We start from the raw sequence: 22,322 nt of genomic DNA, 5'->3' as shown, positions 1-22,322 counted from the left end.
CGCACATCTGTTGTTTCCAGGGTTGTTAATTTTAGCCACTCTGACTGGTGTGAGGTGGTATCTCAATGGGGTTTTGATTCGTCTTTCCCTGATGATGAACAATGTTGAACATCTTTTCATGTGTCTTTTAGCCATCTGTATGTCTTTGGAAAAGTGTCTATTTATGTCTTCTGCCCATTTCTTCATTGGATTATTTGTTTTTTGGGTGTTGAGTTTGGCATGTTCTTTACAGTTTTTGGACACTAACTCTTTATCCAATATGTCATTTACAAATATCTTCTCCCATTCTGTCAGTTGCCTTTTAGTTTTGTTGATTGTTTCCTTTGCGGTGCAGTAATTTTTTATCTTGATGAGGTCCCAATAGTTCATTTTTGCTTTTAATTCCATTGCCTTTAGAGACGCATTGAGCAAGAAATTGCTGTGGCTGAGGTCAAAGAGGTTGTTTCCTGTTTTCTCCTCTAGGGTTTTGATGGTTTCCTGTCTCACATTTAGGTCTTTCATCCATTTTGGGTTTATTTTTGTGTGTGGTGTAAGAAAGGGATCTAGTATGCTAGATATGTTACCAGTATGCTACTGGTATCTAGTGGGTAGAGGCTAGGCATGCTGCTTAACATCCTACACCTCCTAGGATGAACCCCTACAATTAAAATTATCTGGCTCAAAATATCATTAGTGCAGAAGGTGGGAAGCCCTGATTCTGAGGGTAGGAAGAGAAGACTGAAGAGGAATAGTCAGTAAAGAAGCCAAAGTAAGTTATAGAAGCTGAGAGAAGATAACGGCAGGTAGGAAGGCTTTGTAAATTGTGCCCAGTGGTTGAGTTCATAAGGGCTGGGAAATGCTCTTGGATTTAACAATGTAGGGGTGGCTGGTGACCATAAAGAACATGGTTTTGACAGAGTGCTGGGAGCAAAAGCCCCACAGGAGTATGTTCAAGGGAGAAGAGGAAACAGGAAGTAGAAACAGCAAAAAAAGATAACTTCTTCAAATTTTGCTCTGAAAATACACAAAAAATACAGCAAACGCAATCTGTAGCTCAAGGAACTGTGGTTTTCATTAGAAGATGGGAAATATTAGAACATGTTTGTATGGTGACTAGTATGATCTAATAGAGGATGACAGATTGATGAGAAGGAAGGTGAAAAGATAATTACAGGAGTAAAGTCCCAGGTTAGGCAAGAAGGGGTTTAAGAATAAACAAAAGATGAAAACTTTTTGTATTAGGTTTAACTTAACTATACAGAGATCTATAAATGAATTACCTTCCCTAATCAGTTGTTTAGTTCTCCAATACAAACTCTCTTTATTATAGATTTTAAACATTTGATCAATTGTTGGGTGATACGATAAGAAGCGAAGTATATTTTTCTTAAAAAAAAAATTTTTTTTAATGTTTATTTATCTTTGAGAGACAGAGTGCAAGCAGCGGAGGGTCAGAGAGAGAGGGAGACACAGAATCTGAAGCAGGCTCCAGGCTCTGAGCTGTCAGCACAGACCCCGTCCTGGGGTTTGAACCCACACAGTCCGATGCAGGGCTCTAACACATGGACTGTGAGATCATGACCTGAGCTGAAGTCGGATGCTTAACTGACTCAGTCACCCAGGTGCCCTGCAAAGTGTATTTTTCTGTTCTCTTCTAATGTACACTAAATTTCATTTTCTATCAATTGCCTGGAGTATTACCAGTGCTTTAAATATTTGTCTCATGAATAAGTGAACATACAGGGAAATTCTTTAATGAACTAGATAATCAAAGTTGTATTAATCATAAAATACTTTATTCAAAGAAATCTGTATCTACTTATAGGAATTAATTGCATATGTGTTCTTGAATGACCTGACTGGTAATTACAGTGGTTAAATCATTTAAATTGAAATAAAAGATACTGTATTCGCTGTGGAATACAGATACAAAATGACATATTTCTAGTCTTAACACAGAGCTCTTACCATTTGGTGGTTAGGTTTCAACAGCTGATGACATGTATAGCATGAAAGAGAAATTAATTAAGGATAGGAAATAAGGGGAGAAATCATTATAATTTCAAGAAAAAATAGTGAACAGTATAAAAAAGTTTATTTTTCTCTTTCAGAATTACAACCTGAAATTTCATCTCTTTAGTCTACCTTGAGTTGCTAATTAATCTGGCAAATGGTCCAGACCTAGAAGGTTTGATGAGGGTGAATTACTTTTTCTTCCTTAATATGTTATATCTCATTAAATTTTTAATGTGGTGGAATAGTGTACAAAATGTATTTTAGAATGGTACTGTGGCTCTGATAATTCCAAAATCTCCACTGGAGAAGTCTAACTAGAATTAGAATACTCTAAAAACTTTTCCCTTTTTTTCCCAATCCTATATATATTTTTGTAATTTCAGTTATTTTAGTTTTTAAAACTGGGTACAATTTCATAAGGACACAAATCATTAATGGTAGACATTTTCCTTTTAGTTCTTGCACACTTCAATAGAACAAAACCAAAACAAGCAAATTTAAAAAAACCCTTATTTGGGCCAGATCTCATTTTAAATAGTTGCCTAGTTTGTCATTTTCATATCAGACCATTGAGAATGAGTGCAGTAGGTATTAGCATTTGAATTCCTGAGTTAACAGGAGCTGTTTTTCTTTAATCTTCTTTCTTATGAAGCCTTTGGCTGAAACCACCCAACAAGCAACATGTCATGTAGGCTTATGATGGGAACTCAGCTACCTCTAAAACTCTTCTCCTGATTATTTTCCTCCCTATATCATCTTGGTTTTCCATTCTCACCATATGACTAAAATTCCCTCCTTTCTGTTTCCTTCATTGTAGTGTTTTAGTCTTCTAATGTACTCTTACCCAAGCTGACATGCCTTTGCCTTTGCATCCTACAGAAGTCCACTTTATTGGAGGTGAACTCTTCGAATCTGAATTGCTTTTCTACCTTCTTTCTTATCTATAATCTTAAGTAGCATCTTCCCCATCTATGATTTTAAATAGCTTTTTCCCTGAGACTGTTACCTTGCTGAGATCATAGGAAGACAATACAAGCTATTTCCAAAAATATTCCAAACAGCAACATTGTCAGAATAAGTGTGTTCTAAGATGAGATTACTTACTCTGCAGAGTCAAGAGAGGGGGAGATAAATTCTTTTTTTAAAAAGACAGTCATTTGTTTTTAGTACCTCTTACTTTACTGAAATAAACATTCTTCATTGGTGTTTACCTCCCAATTATTTAGCTTTAAAAAAAAAAATGATTTCATAGATAGTCATGTTCTTAGAAACAGAAAGCAGAATTGATTTCCAAGGGCTGAGAAGAGGGAGAAATGGGTAGTAGTTTATAGAGTTTTGGTGTTCCAAGTTGAAAAAGTTCTGACGATTTTATTGTACAACAATATGAATATACTGAACTGTACTCTTAAAAATGTTAAGGTGGTTAAAAAAAAAAGTATCACATTCTTTTACAAAGCAGGAAAGAATATCCAATGGGAAAAAGACTATCTCTTCAACAAATGGTGTTGGGAAAAATGGACAGCAACATGCAAAAGAAACTGGACCGCTTTCTTACACCATACACAAAAATAAATTCAAAATGGATTAAGACCTAAATGTGAAACCTGAAACCATAAAAATCCTAGAAGAGAACACAGTCAAGAACTTCTTTGACAACAGCCTCAGGAGCTTTTTTTCTACATGTGTCTCCTGAGGCAAGGGAAAACAAATGCAAAAATAAACTACTGGGGCTGCATCAAAATAAAATTTCTGCACAATGAAGGAAACAATCAACAAAACAAAAAGGCAATCTATGGTATGGGAGAAAATATTTGCAAATGACAAAGCCAATAAACAGTCAGTATCCAAAACATATAAAGAACTTGTAAAACTCAACACCCCAAAAACAAATAATCCAATTAAAAATTGGGCAGAAGACATGGACAGACATTTCTCCAAAGAAGACATCCTGAGGGCTGACTCAAGAAAAGATGCTCACCATCACTTACCATCAGGGAAATGCAAATCAAAACTACAGTAAAGTATCACCTCACACCTATCAGAATGGCTAAAATCAACAACACAAGAAACAGGTGTTGGCGGGTATGTGCAAAAGAGAACACTTGAGCACTGTTGGTGGGGATGTAAACTGGTGCAGCCACTGTGGAAAACAGTATGGAGGCTCCTCAAAAGGTTAAAAACAGAACCACCCTATAATCCAGCAATTTGCACTACTGGATATTTACAAAGAGTACAAAAACACTAATTCAAATGGATACATGTATCTCTATGTTTACAGCAGCATTACTTACAAAGTATGGAAGCAGCCCAAGTGTCCACTAATTGAAAAATAAACAAGAGGTGGTATATATACACAATGAAATATTATTCAGCCATTAAAGGAGAATGAAATCTTGTCATTTGCAACGATACAGATGGAGCTAGAGAGTATAATGCTAAGTGAAATAAGTTAGGGAAAGACAAATACCATATGATTTCACTCATGGGGAATTTAAGAAACAAAACAAACCAGCAAAGGGAAGAGAGACAGACAGACAGAGAGAGAGAGAGAGAGAGAGAGAGAGAGAGAGAAACCAAGAAACAGATTCTTAATTACAGAGAACAAAGTGATGATTACCAGAGGGGAGGTGGGTGGAAGGATGGGTTAAATAGGTGATAAAGATTAAGGAATACACTTGTGATGAGCACTGGGTGACATAAGGAATTGAATCACTGTATGGCACACCTGAAACTAACAGAACACTGTATGTCAACTAACTGGAATTAAAATAAAGACTTTCTAAAAAGTATCAAATTATCTATTTTTTTTTTTAAAGGAGGTGCTTTTTTTTCTTTCAAATTTTTTTTTTCAACGTTTATTTATTTTTGGGACAGAGAGAGACAGAGCATGAACGGGGGAGGGGCAGAGAGAGAGGGAGACACAGAATCGGAAACAGGCTCCAGGCTCTGAGCCATCAGCCCAGAGCCCGACGCGGGGCTCGAACTCACGGACCGCAAGATCGTGACCTGGCTGAAGTCGGACGCTTAACCGACTGCGCCACCCAGGCGCCCCATAAAATTATCTATTTTTAAATATGTGCAGTTTACTGTATATCAAATACAACTCAAGGTGTTTTTAAAAAATGATTTAATGGAAATCAGTTTTCATTATTTTTGGAGGACTTAAAAATTTTTTTAATTCATTTTTTTATATTTCTCAGTAACCTGTACACCCAACGTGAGGCTCAGATTCACAACACTGAGATCCAGAGTTGCATGCTTTACTGACTAATAAGCCAGCCAGGTTCCCCTGGAGGGCTGAAAAAAATTTTAAGTTATATTAAGATCTGACTGACTTATTTCGCTTAGCATTGTAATTTCACTCATACATGTAATTTAAGAAAGAAAACAAACAAGCAAAGGGAAAAAGAGAGGGAGACAAATTAAGAAATGGATGCTTAACTATAGAGGACAAACTGATGATTACCAGAAGAGAGGGGAGTGGGGAGATGGGCTGAATAGATGATGGGGATTAACGAGGGCACTTGTTGTGATGAGTACTGGGTGATGTATGGAATTGGTGAATCACTATATTGTACACTAGAAACTAATATAACACTGCATGTTAACTAACTGGAATCAAAACAAAATCTTAAAAAAATAAAACTAAAGTTTTTGTCAAAGTTACATCAAGATCTCTAACAAATATTCTATAACCATTTTAACTTTTGTCAAAACTCTTTAAACATAAAAGAAATGGTGATTGTGCTTTTCCATGAAGCATGTTTAAAAACACCAAAAAAGTTGATTCTGTTGGATTACAGAAATACTTTAAAGTTTTATGTTAAGCTCATTTTTAGCTTTGAAAATAAAATGAAAAGATTACCCATGCAATATAGCCACCAAATTACTAATCTGTGACTTCTGGACAAACGTTTGTGATGATACCACTGCACTGTAAGATAAGCTCCAGGTTGTAACTCCAAGCACTAGGAGTATCTTAAGCCTGCATAAGGCTAGGCAAATTTTACATGAATTTAATTCTTCTACTATTTTGGAGAAAAATAATTAAAAATTAGTCACTATGTCATTTTTAAATGGTGCTGTGAAGGTAAAGATCTGCCCACAGGAAAGCAGTGTTTAGACACACACACACAAACAAGCATTCAGCCATGTTATATACATTACTCTTTCCAAATCTCAGAGAAGATTTTATCAGGGTGCTTGTATTTTACTAAAGAAAGGAAGTCCTGTTAAAAAGATCTGAGAAAAATGAAAAATGAGTAATTCTTTCCTAAGTTAAAGAGAAATTAAGAATGAGTGAATACTTCAAAAATATTTGTCGAAAATTCATACTTATAATATTCATGATACTGCTAGACCATTATACAAAAAATGGGAGTGGAATCTTAACTTCTCCTGAACTGTCCTGCTCTACCTGGACCCCAAACTATTTCAACTCTTTCTCCTGCTCCTCTCTCAGGGTCACTGATTTGCATCAACTTCATCCTTATCTCCAGCTATTCCTCTTCCCAGTACTTCCCCCTAATAATGTTTTCTACTTTAGGCTTTCAACTGTTGGTAGATTTGTTGGGCACACAAGAATAACTAACTGGAAAACAGAAACCATTCAACATATCCAGTGTTGAACAATGGGACATGAGCTAGATGTCTAAAAAGATTTTCAGTATAGGAAGACGTAAGAGAAGGCTGGAGCAAAAGGACAGAGGTCTGTGGGCTTAACCCTAAGGAACAGATGGTTCTAAGACTTTAGGAAAAAAAGAGTCAAGAGATGAAATATAACAGTGGCTTGGAACTAAAATGAGCACATTCTGAGAGAGTCAGCAAGGAGAGTTTAACATACACATTTAAAGAGGAGAGAGATTCCAGGAGAAGTTGATCAGATGGGATTGGGAAGGCAGGGTCTTCAAAATACTTATTGGATGGTAAAAATAACAACTAACTCTGCTAAGACTGATTGAGTACTTGTACATGCTAGCCACTATGCCTAATGCTCTTTATATATAATAATCCTCACTGCAAACCTAGAAGGTAGGGATTCTGCTCCTATATATAATTTTGTGGGTGAGGAAACTGAGTCTTAGAGAGGTTAACTAACTCATCCCAAATCACTCAAATGGTAACTTCAGGTGTCAGGTTGTGGAGTCATTTCACCTGATCCCAATGTGTGCTTCTTTCCCACCATACCTAGTATTGGTGGCAGGGAGTAGTAGATTAGTTTCTAATGGTATATATCTGAGTGATAGAACAATTAGGCTAAAAGAGGAAAGAAGTTAATGATTTACAAATTGAGTTACCAAAAAAAGGGAAACCAACAATTCATACATGGTAATGAAAAATATCTTCATTAAGATTTTATCTTTGTATACAGCATGCTTAAAATTTAATTTTAAAAGAGTCACTAAACATAAGAAACAAATTTAAATTATCAAGGGAATACTTAAATTCTGACATATAATAAAATACTATGTAGCCATGAAAAAATATTTTTGAAGCATTTTTAATAACATGGAAAATCACTTAGGCTATAATAAGGGGAGAACTATAATAAAGCTATCATTGGGGCGCCTGGGTGGCTTGGTCGGTTAAGCGTCCGACTTCGGCTCAGGTCATGATCTCACGGTCCATGAGTTCGAGCCCCGCGTCAGGCTCTGTGCTGACAGCTCAGAGCCTGGAGCCTGTTTCAGATTCTGTGTCTCCCTCTCTCTCTGCCCCTCCCCTGTTCATGCTCTGTCTCTCTCTGTCTCAAAAATAAATAAACGTTAAAAAAAAAAATTTAAAAAAAAAGCTATCATTGAGACATAGGGGGATATAAATTATGAGGTTAATGGAAAATAGCAAAAAATAAAAAGGAATGGGTGAAAACATGTGAAAATCATAGAATTATACTTAGGTAAAAGGACAACAGGTGATTTCTTTCTTTCTTTTTTTTTTAAAGATTAAAACAATTATTTTAGTAACCTCTACACCTACTGTGGGGCTCAAACTTACAACCCCAAGATCAAGACTAGCACACCCTCTGACAGACTCAGCCAGGGGCCCTGGTGATTTATTTTCTTTATATTTTTTCCTATGTATTTCAAATTTAATGGACACATACAACTTTTAAAATCAGGAACAAAGTACTAACCAGCAACAAAAAAATTAATTTCCTTTTATGGATGACATGTTCCTTCTACTTTTCAAACCTTCTGTCCAGTTTTCACCCTAATATTTCAGGTAGCAATGGGCATACTATCTGTAAGTTTGATGGTCCTTGCACAGGTGGCACTATTGTGTACAAAGGCACTGGGCTAATAACTTGTTTCTCAAAGGAACTTAGGATCATGGCTAAGCACACAGGCTTTGAAGTCACAGAGATCTGAGTCTGAATTCTGTTCTTGTAATTTGTGACCTCAGGCAAATTTCTTAACCTCTCCAAGGTTAATTTTCTTTTTTTTTTTTTAATTTTTTTTTTTTTTTTAACGTTTATTTATTTTTGGGACAGAGAGAGACAGAGCATGAACGGGGGAGGGGCAGAGAGAGAAGGAGACACAGAATCGGAAACAGGCTCCAGGCTCTGAGCCATCAGCCCAGAGCCCGACGCGGGGCTCGAACTCACGGAGCGCGAGATCGTGACCTGGCTGAAGTCGGACGCTTAACCGACTGCACCACCCAGGCGCCCCGCCAAGGTTAATTTTCTAATATGCAAAAAGTAATGATATTTTCCTCACAGTTATTATAATTTAATAAGCTACCACACACAGTTGGCACAAAGAAATAACTCAATAAAACGTAGTATTTGGGAAGTGCTGTAATCTTTATACTGTACAAAATAAGATCATATTTTTGTCCAAATCAGGCTAAACATGTCCTCAAAAGTGAATGTACGTATGTTCCTGCACTACATCTTAAAGGAATGGCTAAAAAAAACCTCTCTACAATTGAAATCCATTTCCTTCATTGCACTTGGATATTTTATTTGCTTATTTTTTGTATCTCACACGACTCTATGCTCCATGACCAAGCATGTTTAGTTAATCTCACATATCCAGAACCTAGTATAGTACACAGTATGCTTGGTCCTTAATAAATATTTGCCAAACAGATAAAACTTCATATTCTCCCAATTGCGAATCTTGTATCTCTGTGTCTCAAAATATATTCTGCAATGCTTAATTAAGTACTGCCAGTGGGAAAGGGAAACTAAAGGCGACAAACATTTCCAATTTACCACAGTACCACTGCTGTCACTTCCTTTCCTCATAACTCATTTAGCTAAGCCTAGAAAGAGAGGCCTAATTCAGCCAGAAGTCAAATAAGCTCTCCAATCAGGACACAGTAACAATGGCCACTTCCTAAGCATACCAAAAAAAAAAAAAAAAAAAAAAAAGAAAAAGAAAAATTCACATGATTAAAAGCAAAAAACTAAACACCAAGTCCTCATTTCTCATATGAAAAATGCAGGTCACAGTATCTCTCCAATAGGATTATCGTGACAATTAATGGAGATGGAACATGTAAAACTCTTAGCAAAATAGTAAGCACTAAATAGACAGCAATTATTATTAAGACACAATCCTAGGGGCGCCTGGGTGGCGCAGTCGGTTAAGCGTCCGACTTCAGCCAGGTCACGATCTCGCGGTCCCTGAGTTCGAGCCCCGCGTCGGGCTCTGGGCTGATGGCTCAGAGCCTGGAGCCTGTTTCCGATTCTGTGTGTCCCTCTCTCTCTGCCCCTCCCCCATTCATGCTCTGTCTCTCTCTGTCCCAAAAATAAATAAACGTTGAAAAAAAAAAAATTAAAAAAAAAAAAAAAAAAAAAAGACACAATCCTAAAGTGAACAGCATGCAAGGATATATCCCCTTGTGTGAATTAATTTAATAGCAAAACTGCCTACTAACTTGAGTTTCATATTAAGACTATAGTGTAATGCTTTTAACTTTTGAAATCTTTATACAATTGCATTTTAACTTAATACCTACAATTTTATAATTTGAATTGAATTTTACTTTTATTTTTTATGAGAGAAAGTTATCAGAGATCAGACTAAATGAAATTATTAACAAATATTCTTTAAAAAATGATATATTTTACCTGGCCATTTCCAAGCAGAGATATATCTTTTCCAATTAGAAAATAGGATCCAAAAAAGAAAATAAAGGCATGACTGAAACCCAGGATGGTCCAATAAAGAAATGTTTTAATGCTTAGTTGACGGTTTTTACTAATGTCTCTGTATATTAAAAAAAAAAAAAAAAAGAGAGAGAGAAAAAGGAACATGGTAGGATTCATGTTTATTATTTCCATACTAAATTATTGTTACAAATTCACAATGAAAAAACAAGATGGATATTTAATTTAAAATTGCTTAAAAATATTAGCAGAAAGTATACACCTGAATTTACAAATCACTGTTTATAATACACATCTGTGTAGCAGCTTATAGTTCATGTAATATATTTAAAAACATTTTCTCATTTAGAAAAAAAAACGTGATATAGGCATAATAATTCAGCTTAATTGTTAAAAGTTGATCTATCTGCAGTATATTCTGTTGTGAACAGTCACTCTGCTATGACTATCTGTTTTTAGTGGAGTCATTTGAGTTTGGTTCAGCATTGAGGCTCCTAATCGATTTCATATCCACCAAAGGCTGGAAGGAAGAGCAGTTTGTGGTAATCTTAGGTCAAGCCCAGTCCTAGATATCCTGGGAAATCAAAGTGAGTTATTGACATTTCTGGATGACTGAATACCTCTGTAAGAGTGGACATCAGGTTAACTTGGGAACCATAAACTGGTCTTCAGGAATAGTTCCACATCTCTGTGCTTACTTACTTGGTTCTGGGGAAACAGGGATAACCCAGAAGATCTGGAATAGGAATTAATGTCCTCAACCCCGCATTTTGCACTGATTATGACTTATTAATTTGTCAATGCTAGAAAATAAACTAATTTTTTAGAAACTCTGGAGACAACCAATTACTAAATAACTTCTTTTGTGCACATAAAATGGAGTATTACTGGTTTGCAACAGTAAATGCAAATTAAACAGTAAATGTCCAATGCATTCCTAGTACAAAAGTGTTCATTTCTAAAAACACTGGAAAAGTTAAGTTTTTCTTTGATATCCAATAACTATAAACCATAAACTAAAATACTTCCTTAGTAAAATATTAATCACTGAGATACTGCCTAATATATTTGCTTATTTATAGGATGCTTTCAAAAATTGGTAACTATGTAACACACTTTTTATACTCAGAAGTGTTATGGACATTTAATACCGGAAAATACTTACCGATAGAGGGTAGGCTTGCTCTGTAATACGTGAGGGTCTATATGCTGTTCCAACAGACTATATATCAGTATAGGTAGGGAAGTAAAACAAATATTGTATAAAGTCAGGTACACGCTGTCATACAGTGTCTAGAAAGAGAAATTGGTGGGAATTTTGAGATTCTAAACTGTGTATTAGTTATGTATATGATCACAAAGAAGCCTACTAGAAATAAGCATAAAAATTATATAGCTTTCTGAATTTACACAAAAATCCAATTTAGTAATTCCAATTTGTTTCTTATATAGACACAAACACATAATATTCCTAGATTTATATTCTTTGTGGGAATTGGAACATTTTGTTATGTCAAGTGATCTGGAATTACAGTGAATTGGAGCTACACTTCAAGATTCTCCACAACTTGGTCATTGAGATGTCGTTTTTACACAATTCTCCTGCATGCATCTTAGGCTTTTTACTATTCCTTTGGTAGGGAAAACATACAGTTTTGCTTTTATGACTCTGTCTTCCCATCTAAGTCCTACATTTCCTTTAAGGTATGATCCATGAAACTTTAAACATTGGCTAAGTTCTTGATGATCAAACGTCCTCTTCGAAACAGCTGTCTGTGCTACTATTGGTACTAAATGCCTTGCACTTTGCCTACACTTCATTTATTGTTTTTATTGTTATTAATACTGTCTCAAATTATACTGTAAATTCCCTGAAAACCTAATCAAAATAGATTAGGTCTACTTATCATATGCTCTTATAGCATTCTCTAATTCATTCAAGTAAGCAAACATTATTACTGGCAATCGATGCCCAAGCAGATATTTGAAATTTAGAGCTACAGGTTGTAAATGGAAGCAAAAACAGGATTAAGGATAGAGACAGCTAAAGAAAAACCTAAGATAATCAGGCTCTTATTATTTCAATAAATTAGAACAAATATCTTAATTAGAGATGTATAATGTGGTATGTAAAAAGGGTGCTCAATTAGTCAAAAGCAGTAGATCCTAGTATGGTTTAGTTATTAACTTCGTAGCTATGTGATCATGGCAAGTTACTTAATTTCTGTGGATTTCAATTTCATTTTCCATAAAATAAAACAGAGTAGATGGCAAATATGTGACGTGTGTACAACCAAAGACCCACATGTGCTCATTATAGCTAATACTACCTGATTACAGGGTTTCTCTTTGAGCCTATAGCTTCAGAACACTTTTCAAAGTAGCATTCCTGGTGGCTCTATCAATTATTTACAGTTCATTACTGAGATAAAGTCTATATGTCATTCCTGGACTCAATCACTAAACTTCCTTCCCAATCCAAAAAAAACTCTGTGAGTCAAAAAATAAATAATGAGGTAATCCCCCAATAGTTACTCTAACATGGCTTAATATAGAGCTTACAGAAATATTACATGTAAGTTGAAAAAGTTACCAAAATTCTCTCATAAGCTGTTAAGAGTTAATACTTATTTTTTAGAAAACATCTAGAATTAAAGTATATTTTGGTATTAACATTCACTTCAAACTGAAAATCAGAATAAATATTATCAATTTTATACTGATCAAATACACTAATTACGGAAGTTTTGTCTATTTATTTGTAGGACTAGGAAAAATGTAAAAAGTCCCTCCAACTACCAAAAACTGAATACACACACCTTATTCTAAAAGGATAAATCAAAAGCTTCTATTTACTTACTTGTTGAGAAAACAAACAGTAGAACTGATATAAAAATTGGGGTGTGATAAAGCACACATTCTGAAAAACAAGATTAAATGGAAATAATTAAAATATTTGGGTCTAAAAGGGAAATGATTTCTAAGAATGGTTATTAAAGAGTCCAGAACACAATTTCTGATATGGTAAGTAGAAGATCTACTCATAGGAACTTGTTCCCTTATTTAAAATTTCTAAAAGAATTCTAAGCAGTACTTCAAATGTCAGAATGAAAATCCCTTGGGCTCTTATTGCTAAACAATGCCATAATTTTGAATTTACAGCCTTCCAGCTATTATTCAATACTTTTCATATATAATACAATAAGTACAGTTTATTTAAACTATAGGGTTATGGGGCACCTTGGTGGCTCAGTCAGTTAAGCATGCGACTCTTGATTTCGTCCCAGGTCATGATCTCAACGGTTTGGGAGTTCCAACCCCGTATCAGGCTCTGCGCTGATAGCACGGAGCCTGCTTCGGATTCTCTCTCCCTCTCTCTCTCTCTGCCCCTTCCCTGCTCACACACTCTCTCTCAAAAATAAATAAAATAAACATTTAGACCTTAGGGCTTAATAGCTTTAAAATAAAAATATTTAAAATAATAAATGGAATTATGAAAACATCTTTCCATTTCAATATACAGTATAAAACCTTGGATTGTGAGTAACTTGGTCTGCGAGTGTTCTGCAAAATGAGCAAACATTTCTAATAAATTCTAACTTGATAAATGAGCAATGTCTTGCAATATGAGTAGTATGCGATACTGAATGTCATATGATCACAACTCTGCCAATGGTTTTTGAAATTTGCTTTGATAAAGTGCTCTGGATTACAAGCCTGTTTCTGGAATGAATTATGCTCACAAACCAAGGTTTTATTGCACTTATATCATAGCAAAAGCTATGATAAGATAGAAAAGCTATAATAAGGTAGCCATCATTTATTAGCAATATGCAATCTACCTGTGTTCTTTCATTGGCTTATAGATATTCTTTATAGAATATATGCAATATAGAACACTATATATTGTATTAAATATCTTGGTATTCAGGAGCTCCTAACATGGGTTCCCTTGAAGTATACCTTCCCAAAAAGGGTTAAGAGAGAGAATGGTATTTCAACATAATTAGTTTCCTTGTAATCCTAAAATGTATCTTATTTTATGCAAATAAAACCCCTCTAATGAGTAGTTTATACATCTTACTAGACTACCAAAAGGTCATTTTTGCCACAAAAAGGATGAAGAACCTCTGCTTGAAACCACTGTACTGGACCTAAATTAAAACTTATTACTTGCTCAGGAAAAAATAACATGAAAGAAATCAAATTAAGTATGTTTCAATTTGCATAGGATAAAATGTATCAATTTTAAGTGTGAATTTTGATGCTAACACATTTATGCACCCAAGTAACCACCACCACAATCAAATTAGAGAGCTTTTTCTATCATGCAAAGTTCTCTTATATCCCTTTCCAGTCAGTGCTATCACCTGCACCCCTGGCCTCAGGCAACCGCTGATTTTCTTTCTGTAGTACACATTAGATTTATGACAAAATAATCAAAGTATATCCCATAAACTGTTACTTCTACTTATAGAAACAATTTTTAAGAATAATTTGAATGGCAATCACATACCTTAAATTAAAACCTCAAATTACTGTCAGTAAATGGTTATATATATCTCCATGAAACTCACCTTATAAAAAAAATACTGTACAAGGGTAGCTATTCTAATATAATAAAAATGACCATGAACAAAAAGCAATTTGGAGAGGAATTTAAATCTAGCTATTGCATAGTCACTGTTTCTTGCAGCTTGTCTTCCTTCTTTACCCATGATTCCTGTAATAAAGAAGACAAAAAGGCAAGTTCATTGATAACTGAGAAGTGCGATTTTGATAATTTAACTACAAATATCTTAATTATCTATAGCAGTTGAACCTGGGCTTGGGAGCACTATTTCCCAATATAGAGTGGATAGAATTTTCCCAAAAGGTTGCTCCACTTAAATCAAATACATAATTAAAACAAATCTACAATACATACCAGGTATGTAACATCAAGTGTCAAAGACTCAAAATAGAATAAAATACAATGAATATAAAAATAATATTGAAAGTTAAGGATCTAATAAGAACATCAAGTTTTACACTAATAGACACAAAGTACTAGTTAACAGATTTCTAATGGAGAAAGTGCTATAAAACAGCTTTAACTTTGTTAATTTCCAATGAACATAAAAAAAATCCAAATTGAATGATTAGAACCTAGCTAAAATGAGCATTAAGTTTAATGGTTTTAAAACTTTCGCACATAAGTCAAACAAAATGTGCTCTTTAGTTATTGATTGAACTTGATTATTTAAAATGGAAGCCCTGATTTTATTACTGGATTCAAATGGCATGAAATATTTCAATAAATATAACTAACAAACATTACACAGAGCAAATGAAGACTTAAAAAAAGTTGTATGCATTGAGGGCATCTGGTAGGCTCAGTGAGTAAGCATCAGACTCCTGATTTTGGCTCAGGTCATGATCTCACAGTTCCTGGAATCAAGCCCCTTGTCAGGCTCCATGCTGATAGCACAGAGCCTACTTGGGATTCTTTCTTTCCCTTTCTCTGTGCCCCTTCCCCACATACATGCTGTCTTTCTCTCTCTCTCAAAATAAACTTAAAAAAAAAACAACTGTATGCACTGTTTGCTGAAAATTCTTGCAAAGGTAATTAATAGTGAGAAAAGCTAGCACACTCACAACTTCTTACCTTTCTACAACTGCATCTAGATAAAAGTTACGTATGAAATAGCAATTCACCAGATTATGTGCACATTTTGAACAAATGCCAAGTATATAAATATTTTAAATGTTTAATGTGACAATCTTGCTCCCTTTGTTAATTTATCTAATCTAGGCTGGATAAAATGTGCTTTTTAAAATAAGTGTCCACAATATCACTTGAAATCAGTACATAATTTTATCTGATAAATATGAGTACATTTTTAAGGTTACAGTTATCCTTTAGGTTTCAAAAGAGTTCTTGCCAAGTTTGTTTTTTCAATCTGGAAACAGCTTTGAAAAATCATTTTTCAAAATTATAATTTTTTATTTTTGTAATAAAAAAAAAAATTTCCAAAATGGCTAGGTATAGATAATCACTTACATTTATAACATCTAGAGAAGACCACTATTTTTGGTCTATATCCTTTAAGAATTTTTCCTTCTGCATTTTTTGTGTGTATTTAATATATACACAAACAAATGTACAAAATGAGATTATTTGTTTTATAATCTGTTATTGTCACTTAATACATTATGGACATTGTTTTTATAACATCTAACTATGCTAACTATTCATTTGTTAAAAATGTTTTTAATTTATTTTGAGAGAGAGAGTTTATGTGTGTGTGGGTGAAGGGCAGAGAGAAAACCAAGCAGGCTCCACAGTGTGGAGCCCCACGTGGGGCTTGATCTCAAGAACCTCAAGATCATGACCTGAACTGAAATCAAGAGTTGGACGCTTAACCAACTGAGCCACCCAGGCGTCCCTTTATTCATTTTCTTAAAAGAAATTCCTAGATGCATAACTGCTAGGTCAATAGGCACACATTTAAAATTCTATTATACATAATAATGCAGGGTATACCAATTTACACTCCCCCTAATACTGTACATGAGGATTTGCCAATTCTAACCTTTGCCAATTCCAAGTTTTACCCAACTTTGTAATTTTGCCAATCTGATAGGTAATTTTAAAAATTGGATTTTTTTTTGAGTGAGCTGAACACTTTTTTTCATGCATTTAATACTCATCTTAATTTTAAAAAAATGTTTATTTTGAGAGAGAGAGAGAGCACGTGTGCATGAGAGTTGGGGGGGGAGGGAGGGAGGGAGAGAGAGAGAGAAAGAGAGAGAGAGAAGGAGAGAGAGAAATCAAATCCCAAGCAGACTCTGCACTGTTAGCACAAGGTCTGATGCAGGTCTAGATCCCACAAACCATGGGATCATAACCTGAGTCGAAATCAAGAGTCAGAAGCTTAACTGACTGAGCTACCCAGGCACCCATGCAAATGTTCTTTATTAGTTTCATGTTTAAAATTTGAATTTGGGTATATTTACTTCTGCCAGACATACTGATCATTCCCTTTACAATGCCTTTCTTTTCTTTTTTCTTTTTTCTTTCTTTCTTTTCTTCCTTTCTTTCTTTCTTTCTTTTTCTCTTTTGTTCTTTTTCTTTCTTTCCTAAAAATTAGATCTTTCTTTCTTTCTGTCTCTTTTGTTCTTTCTTTTTTTCTTTCTTTCCTAAAAATTAGATCCTTCCATACCTCAAATTACAAGATTATTCATTAAATTTTTTTCTTCCATTCCTTTTTGTGGTCTTTAAAATTTTTTAAATATATAATCATTCTGGTATTTGTTTGGCTCTAAGCAACAGAAAGAGACCCAACTTTTTTTTCCTCCCAAATAACCAAATCAGTTATATTAGTATTTTTTTTTATCAAATAACTTGTTTCCCTACTTATTTGAAACATCTCCTTTTTTTAAAAACTAAATTTCCAAATGTTTGCATCTATCCTACTCACTGGTCTTTCTGTTATCATACTAGAATCAAATTGTTGTAACTACTGTAGCTTTTTATGCCTTTAATAGGAAGGTATAGGAAGTTATCATCAAATTGTTATGGAAATTTATGGTAAACAACAGTACACAAACTAGAAAGAAAATTAAGTTTTCAAAATGAAAAGTGAAGAATTGATTTGAAAGCTACACTGGAAATATTAGACCTGAGAACTACCTATCACAGGACATTACAGAGGTTATTCCAGAAGAAGAATTAGCCTTTTTTCTAACTGTAAAATTTTATCCTTCATTAAAAAAACCTCCATACTTTTCTCCTTTGCTTCTGTATTTGCATGATAAAGTTATTTAGGAAGGCAGCTCAGAATATGGTTTAAACAGTAAATGACTGATAATTTAAATATAATAAAATGGTATTAGTCTAAATAAAACAAAACTTTTAGGCAAAAATAGAAAAGAAATTAGAACAAAGTTTATTAAGTTAGAAAATTATTTGAGGGATGCCTAGGTGGCTCTGTCAGTTAAGGTCCAACTTTGGCTCAGGTCATGATCTCACAGTTTGTGAATTTGAGCCCCACATGGGCCTCTCTGCTGTCAGTGTGGAGCCTGCTTTGGATCCTGTCTCGCTCTCTCTGTCCCTCCCTCACTCGTCCTCTCTCTCAAAAATAAATAAACATTTAAATAAAAAGGAAAACTACTTGAAAATATATATTATAATGGTTTGATATAATTTATTATTTCTAAAATTGTCATTAGAATGAGTTACAGAATCTTTAGACTGAAAAAGACAGGAAATAATAACACTCTAAAAGAATTGCAACCATGAGGGCAACTACATAAATTACAAATTTAGAGTTTAAAAATTATAGAATAATGTGAGAAAGTACTTTAAAAGGTACAACACGGCAAAATAAAGCTACTTTATTATGAAGGAGAACTGGCAAAGATAAAATTCACCAACATGGTATTTATGTCCTTGAAACTTTGTAATTAAAATATCCTAAATATTGGGCTTAATTATAATGGGCTTCTGATGCAGATACAGTGATACATTACCACATTGCATTCATATATTTGATACTGCATTTTAGCCTACAAAAGGAAAATTCAAAATCACCAAATAATTATACCAATTTTAAAAATTCAGGAAAAAAAAATCAATCACCTATGCCAACATGTGCTTCTTGTATCATGCTTACATCATTAGCACCATCACCAACAGCCAATGTTATAGGTTTCTCAGGTGAGATTTTTATCAGTCTTATTACCTGAAAGACATATAACTAATTAGTTATTATAAAATTTCAATTTTCTTGTATTTATATAGTCATTTATCTGAAATGACTGTTACAAGAACAGTTGAATAATGAAAAAAGTCAATTTTGTATTAGACAGTAATTTTCAATGGAGTTCATTTTTTGAGGAGATGTTAGGAATGTCTTTTAGAAATTACATAGCAAAAGAGATTATCATCTTTGGATTTTTTGATGGGAAGCAAGTCTCTTTTAAATACAGCTTAAAAGTATAAAAAACTTAATTGTGTTAAAAAATAATTACACTTAATTGAACTTTGTCAGGCAAAATTTTCTCTTTCTCAAGTAACTATTCTTTTTATTTGATAGAGGGAAGGTAATTATTTTCTCTTGTCATAAAATTTAAGAAATTTAAAAAAGCAATCAAGACTAAATTCAATAAAATTAAAAGAAAGGTTTCTTTGGAATTCTTGAACACACATTTATAAAGAACCTAGGCATTAGCTCTATTTGGTCTCCAACTGTAGTCTCCACAGACTGGGTACGTGAATTACAATAATATAGGCATTTTAATAAAATTCCATGAAGTAAAACAATGCTGGATGTCATTAGACCCATATGAGAAACAATCAGTGTGTAGGTGTGCAATTCAGAAGATATTTGTGAAAGATATAAGACCCAAATTTTGAATCAAGTTATAAAAAATATTTGTATAGCCTTTCATTTGTTAGCTAACATTTTAATATTTCCTGTATATAGCTTCAAATCATAAGATAATTGGCTTTTAAACTTTTCAATAAAGTTTTATCACTTAATAGCCACTTTGAACAGAAAATTATCACTGTGGGAGAGTGCAAAAATAAGCCGCGCTCCATAGAACAACCTGAAGTTGCAGAAGAACAGAAGTCTTCCAGACCTCCTCACCAGTTAAGTAACTAACTTATGAAACTGTAGTTATCAAAGTTCAGTTTGTGTCTCAGCAAAATCACAAACTGCCACCCATAGAAGACTTTGTAGGTCATTATGAATAGCTGAAACTAATATTCATTTTGAAAATTTCAAAGGTCTAACGTACATGGTTAAAATTCATAATGTGAGAAGTGACTAAGAGTCATATGCTGCATACTACCAAATAGGACTAGATAAGGCATTAACCTTAAAGAGTACTTTTGGATCTCAGTATCTTTATGGAACGTTTTATAATAGAAACATACCTTTGCTTTTTGCAGTGGTGCCATACGACAGCACAGTACAGCTGAACAATTTCTGCAAACTTCCATAAATAGTTTTTCATGCTCCCTGAGTGCAAGAGACAGGCTAGTCCCATCTACCACCAGCCCATGCTGAATCACATGATCCTCTTTAATTCTACGAGAAAATAATTATATTCTCTGTAAAATACTTTGAAACCATATTATTTATATACATCTAGTAAACAAAAAATTCTTATGAAAAGATGGACCATTTACCCGCAGACTTTATTGTTACAAAACTGATATGTCAGGGAAGAAATGGAGTTATATTACCTGAAAGCTGAGATTAAGCAAAACTGAGAGTGACTGATATGATGAATAAAACATATGATATTCAATTTTACAATGACCTGATAGAGTATATTTTCTAAAATGGGAATTATAAAGCATATAATTCTTAGGATATTTTCCTGAAGTGTAGAAAAATCTTACAAAAATATAAAATTATTAGCTATACATTTAGGAAGTCCTAATTTAAAAAAGTAAATGAAATCAACAATGTTCAGGAAAATTCATGAGATAGATTTACCATGTGAGCAAGAAGGAATAAAGGAATCATAACTGTCTTTTGATATTAACCCCTACATTGGATTCTATGTAATGCCAGATAGTACTATGGTGGAACATGGATAGCATCGCCCTGTGAGCATATGCTGTATGAGTACATCTCCATCCCCTCATGTAATTATCATCTTTTTGTTTTTTTGTTTAAAAAAATTTTTTTTAATGTTTATTTATTTTTGAGACAGAGAGAGACAGAGCATGAATGGGGGAGGGTCAGAGAGAGGGAGACCAGAATCTGAAACAGGCTCCAGGCTCTGAGCTGTCAGCACAGAGCCCGACGCGGGCTCAAACTCACAGACCACGAGATCATGACCTGAGCCGGAGTCGGCCACTTAACCGACTGAGCCACCCAGGCGCCCCTAATTATCATCTTTTTGTGTGGTGACAAATTTAAGATCTACTCTCTTAACAATTCTTAAGTATATAATACAGTACTGTTAATTATAGTCACCATGCCTTATATTAGAATTCCAGAACTCATTCATCTTATATGTAAGCTAGAAGTTTGTACCCTTTGACCATCATCTACCCATTTTCCCTACACCCTAGCTTTGGAAACCACCATTCTACTCTGTTTCTATGAGTTCACCTTTTTTAGATTCCATTTGTATTTGTCTGTCTCTGCCTGACTTATTTCACTTAGCATACTGCTCTCAAGGTCCATCCATGTGTCACAAAAATATTTCCTTCTTTTTTATAGCTGAATAATATTCCTGTGTGTGTATTTACATGAGTTTATATAGACACACATTTTCTTTATCCATTCATCCGACAACAGACATTTAGGTTGTTTCCATTCTTGGCTATTGTGAATAATGCTGCAATGAACATGAGGGGAGGGGGGGTGCAAATTTCAGATAGTGACTGAATTTTCCTTGAATATATCCAGAAGTGGGATTGCTGGATCACACGGTAGTTCTATTTTTAGTTTTTGAGGAACCTCCATATTGTTTTCCACAGTAACTGAACCCTCCATTTTTACTTTTTTTTTTTTTTTAGTTCATTTATTTTGAGAGAGAGTGGGTGCACACGTGCAAGTGGGAGAGGGGCAGAGAGAAAATCCCAAGGAGGCTCCTCACTATCAGTGCAGACACTATCACAAGGGACACGGGGCTAGAGCTCACTAACTGTGATATCATCACCTGAGCTGAGATCAGAAGTCAGATGCTTAACTGACTGAGCCACCCAGGTGCCCCTGTACTCTCCCTTTTTAAGTGAGAAGTGAGAAAACTATCAAATGAGCAGCAAACTATAAAAACTAAATATATATTGATAGATTTTAGTCTTACAAAAAAAGCTTTTATAAGTCAAAATGATGTCTTTCACAGTATGCCTAATCACTACTGTGTTGCACTGTAACTAATAAGTGGTAAACAATTATCTTTTACAACATAAACTTTTCAAAAATGTATTTTTCTTTATTAATTGTCATGTACCTGAAAGCAACACCACACTGACTGTTTTTCCTCCCTATTGGCCAAACTTTATTTAGCAACCTTTGCTGCTTCCAATGTGTTCAGTCTAAGTACCGCCTGAGCCCATGACTCAGAACAAAGGGTAGCAGCCAAGAGTGGGAGAGATCAGTTTTCCTCTGGAAACTTCTTAAGCACACTAAATTAAGTTTCCTCTTTATAAGTCACCATATTATCTCACAATCCATGAGATAATATTTATGGAATATGGGAA

General features: G+C 34.3%; 1 protein-coding gene across 5 annotated transcripts in view; it reads right to left on the bottom strand.

Annotated features, from left to right (window-relative positions):
• ATP11B (ATPase phospholipid transporting 11B (putative)) overlaps positions 1-22,322 on the bottom strand; it is a 130,650-nt gene that overhangs the window by 26,305 nt on the left and 82,023 nt on the right. For all 5 annotated transcript variants that reach the window (XM_047874416.1, XM_047874417.1, XM_047874418.1 and 2 more), the window contains exons 20-25: positions 20,034-20,187; positions 18,732-18,834; positions 14,686-14,831; positions 12,969-13,028; positions 11,274-11,401; positions 10,070-10,208 (exon numbers count right to left, since the gene is read on the bottom strand). In XM_047874416.1, coding sequence (XP_047730372.1) covers positions 10,070-10,208; positions 11,274-11,401; positions 12,969-13,028; positions 14,686-14,831; positions 18,732-18,834; positions 20,034-20,187 — 730 coding nt within the window. The remainder of the gene's footprint in view (positions 1-10,069; positions 10,209-11,273; positions 11,402-12,968; positions 13,029-14,685; positions 14,832-18,731; positions 18,835-20,033; positions 20,188-22,322) is intronic.

This window comes from Prionailurus viverrinus, chromosome C2 (genome assembly GCF_022837055.1).
Source record: "Prionailurus viverrinus isolate Anna chromosome C2, UM_Priviv_1.0, whole genome shotgun sequence".
Lineage (NCBI taxonomy): Eukaryota > Metazoa > Chordata > Mammalia > Carnivora > Felidae > Prionailurus > Prionailurus viverrinus.
This window is presented reverse-complemented; position numbering and strand designations above follow the sequence as displayed.